The 9,575-nt window shown below is 39.7% G+C and overlaps 1 protein-coding gene across 1 annotated transcript; it reads left to right on the plus strand.

The window, feature by feature from the left end:
• Window positions 1-7,517: 7,517 nt before the first annotated feature.
• Window positions 7,518-8,456, plus strand: LOC124097322 (olfactory receptor 1J21-like). The gene has a single exon (XM_046451761.1). It carries the CDS (start codon window positions 7,518-7,520, stop codon window positions 8,454-8,456), a length of 939 nt encoding a protein of 312 aa, XP_046307717.1.
• Window positions 8,457-9,575: the final 1,119 nt, after the last annotated feature.

Genomic DNA, 9,575 nt, shown 5'->3' on the forward strand with positions numbered 1-9,575 from the left:
TATAAATATATATTATATATGACATATATAAAGGTGAAATTCACTGTGGTGTGTTAGTGTATGTATATAGCATAACTTGATCAATTTCATTCCACCAACCCTCTCTTTTCCTATTCCTCATTCCTTCCTCTATACCCACTTCCTTTGCTCCACTGACTTCCGTTCTATTTTCATGGGGTTCCCCACTCATCTCCCCCTCCCTTATTTTTATCTAATTGCCACATATAAGAGAATACATTGAACCCTGAACTTTTTGAGCCTGGCTTATTCCATTTAGTATAGTTTTCTCCATTTTCATCCATAATTTTACCAGAAAATGTCATGATTTTATTCTTCTTTATGGCTGAGTAAAACTGCATTACTTATATATACCACATTTTCTAAATCCATCCATCCACAGGCACCTGAGCTGGTTCCATAATTTGACTGATGTAAATTGTGCTGCTATAAACATTGGTGTGCATGCATCACTATAAATGGTAATTTTAGCTCTGGATAAATACCAATGAATGGGATAGCTGGGCCATATAGCAGTTCTATTTCTGTATTTCTGGGGGAATCTCCATACTTCTTTCCAGAATAGTTGTACTAATTTTCAGTCCCACCAACATTTTGTGAGTGTATCTTTCCCCCCATATCCCTACCAGCATTTACTATAGTACCAAAAACAGCATGGTATTGGTGTTAAGACAGATATGAAGAACAATGGAATAGGATAGAAAACACAGAAACAAATACACATAGATAAAATCATCTGATATCTGATAAAGAAGCCAAAAACATAGGTTGGATAAAAAATGGGATTTTTAACCAATGGTTCTGGGAAAACTGGAAATCTGTATGTATAAGCATGAAACTGGATCCCTGTCTTTCATCCTGTACAAGTCATCTCAAAGTGAATCAAAGACCTAAGAATTAGACCAGAAACTTTGCAACTGCTAGAAGAAAGCATAGGCTTAACAGACACCAATTCCTTACAAGACCCCTAAAGCTCAAGAAATAATACCAGAAAGGGAGTGGCATCAAAATAAAAAGTTTCCATACAGTAAAGGAAGCAATGAAGAGCATGGAGAGAAAGCCTATGGAATTCAAGATCTTTGCGAGCTGTTCCTCCAACAGGAAATTAATATCCAGAATATATATATTAAAAAAACCTAAAAATTCTTAATATCCAATCCCCCCAATTAATAAGTGGGCAAAAAAACTAAACAGACATTTCTCAAAAGTGGATATATAAATGTCTAACAAATATATGAAAAGAAATATATTCAATGTTTTTAGCAATCAGGGAAATACAAATAAAAGTTACAGTGAGAGTCCATCTCACTCTGGTCAGAATTGCAATCAGTGCTAACTTTTAATACAAATTATTATACTAATAAGCCAGTCTGAAAAGTCTACACAGTGTGTGATCTCAACTGCATGATGTCCTAGAAAATGTAAAACCACAGAGATAATAGAACAATCAGTGCTTACTAAGGGTTTGGTGTAAAGGAAGGGGAGGAAGGAATGGGTAGAATGAAAGAGGAGGTATAGGCAGAAAGTTTATTCCTTACAGCACCCTAATTTTGGATACCTGTTTCTGTGCATTAGTCAAAAACCACTAACCAACCAACAAGACAAACAGACAAAAAAAAAAAACCCATCAGAAAAAAAAAGAAAGAAAGAAAAAAGAAAAAAAGATTGTATATAATCCAGGGCTATATATGACAAACACACAGCTGAAGTCATTTGGAATGGGAAATGCTGAAATCACTGTCTCTACAATCAGGAGGAGGACAAAGCTGCTCATATTTGTTTCTATTCGATGAAGTATTAGAAGTCTTAGAACAAAAAGGGCATCCAAATCAAAAGGAGGAGGCCCAATTATCCCTGTTTACAGACAACAAAATCTTACACATAAAAAACCTTAGAGCTCTATTTAAAACTTTTAGAACTAATGAACAAATTCCATGAGGTTGCAGGAAACAAAATTAAAACAAAAAGTGCTTGTTGTATACCAACAACAAAATTTGTGAGGAAAAAAAAATCACAAAAGATTCCATTCCCAGGAGTGAACAAACAAAATAGCCAGAAACAAAACTAAATGGGAGCAAGTGATCTCTATAATGAAAAATTAAAAACTCTGACGAAGACACAGGAATAGAAGTACGACATGTTCATGGATTGGAAGAGTTAATATTGTGAAAAATGACCATTCTACTCAAAGCAATTAGCAAGGTCAGTGAAATTCTTATCAAAATATGGATTGTAATCTTCACAGAAATAGAAAAATACTTTCCTTAAATTTTATGGACTCTCATAAGCGCCCAATAGCCAAAGCAATGTGACAGAAAAGAGGGCAAAGGAGAGGAATCATAATACCTGACTTGGAAACACACTACAAAGAAATAGTAACCACCACAGTGTGAACTGGTAAAAACAAACAAACAAAAAAAAAAACAATGACAAAAAAATCAGACACATTGACCAACAGGACAGAAGAGAGGACCAACAAATAACCCAAGGGAAGCAATTTTTTCAAAGCCCAGATCTGCTGAACTCAGTGGTGTAGCAGTCTCCAATCTCACGTAGACCCTAGCAGTTTCTTGTGAATTTGCCTGGAACGTCAGCCCTATGCGCCCAGCGGCATGTGGGGCTTGAGTAGGCCCTGTCTTTGCCCTTTGCTAGAATAGTGGCAATGGGAAAATGAGGCCCATTCAAGGCACCCAAGGAATAATGTAGTGCATTTATCAAAACTGCAGTTCGATGTCCCACTCAGACCTTGTGAATACTTGGCACAAGAGCAGATTCCACGTGTTGCTTCATCCCTACAGTGTCCATGGGGCCCTCCTGCAAACCAGAAAGCAGATACAACCCTGCTGTGTTTTTAGGGTGTATATATTCCAGTGAAGAAGGAATAAGAAGAGACAGGAATTCTGTGTCAAGCCTACAGATACAGGGAAAAATTGCTTAGCTATTTATCAAAGGTTCCCTCCAATGGAGACACTTTGCCAGCCCAAGCCCAGTGCCCAGGCCTACCAGTGTCTGGGGATCAGAATGGTGGGGGGTTGGGGGGGGTGAAGAGCTTCTGGAAGCCCGGGAAAAGGATGGAGAGCACCTCACCCAGGGAAGGTGTCACAGGTGAGCAGTATGGAAGAAAATACCAGGTCTCTGACTCCGAGCTCTCCTCATTATCTCTCTTGCTGTCTTTCCCCTTTGGGCCCTCTGTCTATGAGTCCCTGAACTTTATTGGTCTAGAGTAGGTGGTGGCCTACGTATAGATCAGTCTGTCTGGAAGATTGGACTCAGGTCGCCACATCCACCATCTCCTGGCCCAGCAGGAGCACATTAAAGCCAGAGGGTGAGGAAGACTGGGAGTGATACAGGTGAGCACGTGAGGAGAGGACAGGACAAGCCACACTTGGAGGAGGTTCCAGGGTCTAGTGTCAGACCAGGAGTAAAGCACAGCCGCAGCCCAATCATTCGGGATGACTGTGTCTGGTAAGGCTACCTGGAGGTGGAGTTGTTTATAGCAGGCTCTCCAAAACGCAGAGCAGACCTCCAGTGCCAGCTCTGTAACCAGCTCTCGGGGTAGAACCAGCTTCTTCAGCGGTTCCAGTCAGCACCACAGCTACAGTGACAGAGCCGGAGTCACTATCCTTTCAGCCACCAGCTCCCTAGAGAGATCCTGATCCAGATCCAGATTTATGATTGACAGCTAGGCTGCCACCTCAAATTGAAGCCAACATGTTTCAAGACAGAACCACACCCAGCCTCAGGACTGGCACTAGCTATGGAGCTAGAAGCAGCCTCAGTGAAAATTCTAGCTTCAGTGCCAGAAATAGACACCTCCAGAAATTCATTAACAGACTGTTAACCAGAAAGATTAGGGGTCTCTCCTGGGCCATATTGTGTTGGAAAGGGCTCAGAGGAACTCACTAGAGGGATGGCAGTGCTTTAGCTATTGATATGTATTTGCCAAAATTGATGGACTGGCTCATTAGCATCTGAGTATATTGTTGCATGTGTGTGTGTGTAAGTGTTTAAAATATAACAATTCAGAATAGCCAAGTTATTGAGGTGACCAAGGTGTCTGTCAGTAGAAGAATGTATTTCATTTCATATTAACTCATTGGTGAACTTGTCTCCCAGTACAACCACTGTCTGTTTGTGTCAAACCTTCAACAGATAAATTTGAGCATAGAACTTCAATTCATAAAAATCCATATACTTTTTTTGGGGTTCTGTGCTTTGTTATATTGTGTAGTCTTGTTTTTTGAGCTGCTATGAACATTGGTATGGCTGAATTACTGTAGTATGTTGATTTTAAGTCCTTGGGTATAGACAGAGGATTGAAAAAGCTGGGTCAAATGGTGGTTCCATTCCCAGTTTTCTAAGGATTCTCCATACTGATTTCCAGAGTGGAATGGTTGCACCAATTTGCAGCCCCACCAGTAATATATGAGTGTGCCTTTTCCCCCACACCCCCACCAACACTTATTAACTGCCATTCTGACTGGAGTGAGATGGAATCTCAATGTAGTTTAATTTACATTTCTCTGATTGCTAGAGATGTTGAACATTTTTTTTCATATATTTTGACCATTTGTATTTCCTCTTCTGTGAAGTGCTTGTTCAGTTTCTTTGCCCATTTATTGATTGGGTTATTATTTTTTTTTTTGGTGTTAAGTTTTTTTGAGTTCTTTGTATATCTTGAAAAGAAGTGCCTTATCTAAGGCACTAGTGGTGAAGATTTTCATCTAAGCTGTAGGATCTCTGTATGCTGAATATAGTAATTTCTATCTCCAGTTGGACATGTGCAAGACACCTTTGGGGTATTAAGTCTAACATTGAACTTTTGGTATACAATTATGTGCATTATTAACATAATAATAATGGCATATTTTTTGAAGTGATTAAGATTTCTAGCTATACAAACCCTTGTCAGCAAAGAACACCCTCAAAACTTAATTTTTCCAATACCTTGATTTTATATTGAACCTTATTAAAGTTTTAATTTGTCTTTCTTTGATTATTATTGAAGTTGACCACTTTTGGGTGGAGGTACTGGGGATCTAATCCAGGGGCATTCAACCACTGAGCCAGCCTTTTTTAATTTTTTTATTTTGAGACAGGGTTCACTAAGTTGCTGAGGGTCTCACTAAATTGCTGAGGCTGACCTTGAACTTGGGATCCTCCTGTCTCAACCTCCCAAGTCACTGAGTCATTGGGATTATAGGCATGTTCCACCTGGCCTAGTGACCACTAGTTAATGTGGTTTTTAGCTCATTTGGTTCTTTTCTATGAAGTCTCTGATAATGTTATCTTTGTTCCATTTTTCATATCTTCACATTTGGATATATATTACTATGTTAGCTGTTCTTGAGGTCAAGATTTGAATAGGATTGAGAAAGATGAGAGAAACTTGATATGGAAAAGGATATAGATGAAGGTCTTCTCTGGTACCTCAGGAAATAGTAATATCATTTGTCAAATCAAAGAGATCGTTTTGTCATATGGTTTAACCAGTTAAGAAATCTTGATCTCTCTGTGTGTGTTTGTGTGTGTGTGTGTGTGTGTGTGTGTGATTGAACCCAGCGTACTGCACTTGCTTGGCAAGTGTTCTAACACTGAGCCACATCTACAGCCCATAAACTTTTTTTTTTTAACTCCCTGCAGGCAGGAAAGAGGAAGTTGCTAATGAGGTCTCCTGATTTGAAAAGCAAGTATCATCAACCTTTGAATTCTAGGAAATCCAGCAGGACAATTGGAGCAAGGTCAACAGGGAAACACTGAGGAGTGACTCCATTCTTAGTCTTCTGAGGAATCTCCATACTGCTTTTCAAAGTGCTTACACAAATTTGCAGTCCCACCAACAATGCATGATTGTACCCTTTTACCCACATTCTTGCCAGCATTTATTATTATTTGTATTCTTGATGATTGACATTCTAACCAGAGGGAGATGAATTGAGGAAATGGAGCTAGAAATGTATGGAATGGATTTAGGTCAGTTTTGTAAGGGGTTGGGTGGACGTCATACATTGAACATTTTTTTAATGGTATTGTGAGAAACTTATATCAACAGAATACTAACTCTATTGCTTTTGGGCAGCTGAATGAGATTTATAGACACTATTCTGTTCCCACATCCCATGAAGATGATGACATATAACTACCCCAATTCTTTATTTTCAGAAGGTGAGAGTTTTTGGTATTCTTGACATAGAATGCGGTTAGAAGCAAGAAGCTTTGGGTATCCCATTCAACCTCCAGTTTGGTATATTATAGACTCTGCATTACATTTTCCCCAAAATTAGCTGAGCAGGTGAAAAGTTTTGTTAGCTACCAAGTTCCTAACAGCTGCCTGTTGGTTGTTATCACCATTCCTCTAAGGATGAACTCTCTTATGGCTGCCTGAACTAGTAGTTCGTCCCCCAAGGACAAAAGGCAATGAAGCAATTATATCTGTTTTTTCTTTAATTTTGAGCAAGGGATGGCAGGATGCCCCCTGGGTCCTCTCCTTGGTTTGTAGAATTGAACTCATACCAATTTCCCAGCAAATGTTTATCAGTATATCAATCTTGTTTCATTCTGAACTGATAAGTACTCTGCTTGTCACAATAGAAATTTGAGCCCCTTAGAAACTTCACCTGTTTCACTGTATTTCATGTCTCCTACAGAGAAATGGAAGAACAGCCCAAGGCTTGCAGCTGAAGGTATTATTTGATAATGTCAGACAGGAATGAAGAACTTCCCCTTCTGCAGATCCAGGAAATGAATAGAAAAGTCAAGTATATCCTGATGTTTTAAGGTCTTGAAAAAGGAGGATTTAGTTTGATTGAAGGAAATACTCAAGAATAAAATCTGAAAGAAAAAAAAAACTTTTCCCCACATTCCATGAAAACTCCTTTAGGAAGAGTAGTGGAAAATTTAAAATGTGAAGTGGGGAAGAATATTATTAAAGGAAGAACTGATGAACTTATATAAGGAATATGACCTGATTTTTTATTATTCAGTAGAGTTTTGGACTAAGGCCCCCGCTTCAGCCTGCTCTGAAGTCTCCAGATCCTGATATCTTGAAGCTATTGACTTGGTTCTGTCATCTTGATACAATCTGTGGAAATAAGGCATTAGCAAAAGCATTTTGCAGAGCCAACAAGTTTAAGAAAGGCCAATAGAGTATTAGAGGTCATCTACCAAATGTTGATTAACTAGTTCCTGACATGGTCTTTTAGGTAATTCCTTAAACTCAAATTTTTCATAGTGGGCTCTCGGACTTTTCAGGTTTGATCCTGGTCTGTTCTGATGATCATTCCAATGTTTCGTGTTTTCTCCAAAGATGTTGAGTTGGTTCTAAGGGGACAAATAGTGACTTTTGTTCCTAACCCCTAGAGTGAAAAAAAAGCTCAAGATAGGTTAAGATGCACACACTGAGTAGTTCAAAACCATGTTTTTGATCCATAATAGTCACAATGACTTCTTATTCTTTCACATTTCTCTGTCTTTAATGTACAGAAAAAGAGAGGAAGAGCATGAGGAGGGACAATCAGAGCAGTGTGTTCGAGTTCCTCCTCCTGGGGCTCCCCATCCAGCCAGAGCAGCAAGGCATGTACTACGCCCTGTTCCTGGGCATGTACCTGACCACGGTGCTGGGGAACCTGCTCATCATCCTGCTCATCAGGCTGGACTCTCACCTGCACACCCCCATGTACTTCTTCCTCAGCCACTTGGCCCTCACTGACATCTCTTTCTCCTCAGTCACGGCTCCAAAGATGCTCATGAACATGCTGATGCAGAATCAATCCATCTCCTACGCTGGGTGCATTTCCCAGGTATATTTTTTCTTATTTTTTGCAGATCTCGACAGCTTCCTTCTGACCTCAATGGCCTATGACAGATATGTGGCCATCTGTCACCCTCTCCACTACACCACCATCATGAGTCAGAACCTCTGCTTCCTGCTAGTAATTGGGTCCTGGGTCTTGTCCTTTGCTGGTGCCCTTGTTCACACCCTTCTCCTAGCCCGTCTGTCCTTCTGTGGAGACAACACCATTCACCACTTCTTCTGTGACCTCTCTGCCTTAGTGAAGCTGTCCAGCTCAGACACCACCATTAATGAGCTAGTTATCTTCATTGTAGGGTCAATGGTCATCACTCTGCCATTCATGTGTGTTCTGGTCTCTTATGGACACATTGGGGCCACCGTCCTGAGAAGACCCTCCATTAAGGGCATCTGCAAAGCCTTGTCCACATGTGGCTCCCACCTCTCTGTGGTTTCTCTGTACTATGGAGCCATTATTGGACTTTACTTTGTCCCCTCATCCAATAGCACTAAAGACAAAGATGTCATTGTGTCTGTGTTGTACACTCTGGTCACCCCCATGCTGAATCCCTTCATCTACAGTCTGAGGAATCGGGAAATGAAAGGAGCTCTGAGGAACAGACTCAGGAGAGGAACATTTTCAGGATGATGTGCTTTGTCTTCCTTCTTAACTGGGTCTGAAAACTTCTCAGCCCCACAGATGCATCCTTTCCTCTGTGAATTGCTATCTGACATTCAGTCACAATGTGGCACTCTCTTCACAGTCTGTGTTTCAATATACATGTAATTTTTCTAATTGTCATCTGAATCTTGAGACTCTTGAGAAAGGTTTTTATAAATCTACCTGCACATTTTTTCTTTTCATATAGTATTCTTGTCCTAAAAACAGTTTAAATTTTATTGTAGTCAGAAATTTTCAACTTTTTAAAAATTGGATTATTTACAGAATTTCATAAGGAAGATTTTTTTCATTTCTCAAGATTTCAAGGGTACTTCTTATGATTCACTCATGATTTCATTTTTGCATTTAATTTTCAAATACTCATGAATTTAATTTTTGTGAGAAAACTTGATTAGAAATAGAGTGATATTTTTGTTTTTACTTTAATCCTTTTAAATTTATTTTTTAATTGGCACATGAGTATGGTACCTATGTGATTTACTGGTTACTATGTGATGTTTTCACACATGTATACAATGTACAATGAATTCTTTCTCTACCATTTTTGAAATATGTACTATTTTACCATTTTCTATAGCCACCTACTGTGCAACAGAACACCAGTATTTTTTTCTCCTAAGTATAATAGAGTTCCCACTGATTAACCTTTCAAATCCTTCTCCCTCCTTCTCTTCCCACCTGCTTGTAACTCCTTATCCATTTTTCTAGACTTTTTAGTTGTGTCAGAGTAAGGACAATTAGGCACATGGCACTTTTTTCCTAAAGTGAGCAAGTCTGCTGATAAACTGAAATGAGACAACTTTCTGCAAAAGGCCAACACAGTGATCCAGATAGAATGGGCACAGGACCCGAGCAGTGAGCAGAAACTTGATTGGCATCTTCTCTACCCTAGCAAGGTAAGTGGGTGTGAGGCCCAGCAGTGAGGGTAGAGATGTTTCAAAGGGGCTTCCAGTTGGTGGTGTGCCAAGTGGGTGATCAGTCCCTCCTGATATGGGGGATTCAGCCTCTCCAGGTGTGGCCAAGCAGGACATTAGGAAGACTAGGCCACCTGAAATGAGTTCAACTGGGACTTCAGCACAGTTTAAT

This window comes from Marmota monax, unplaced genomic scaffold (assembly GCF_021218885.2).
Source record: "Marmota monax isolate L192 unplaced genomic scaffold, Marmota_monax_Labrador192_F-V1.1 WCK01_AAM20220418_F8-fsc00020, whole genome shotgun sequence".
NCBI lineage: Eukaryota > Metazoa > Chordata > Mammalia > Rodentia > Sciuridae > Marmota > Marmota monax.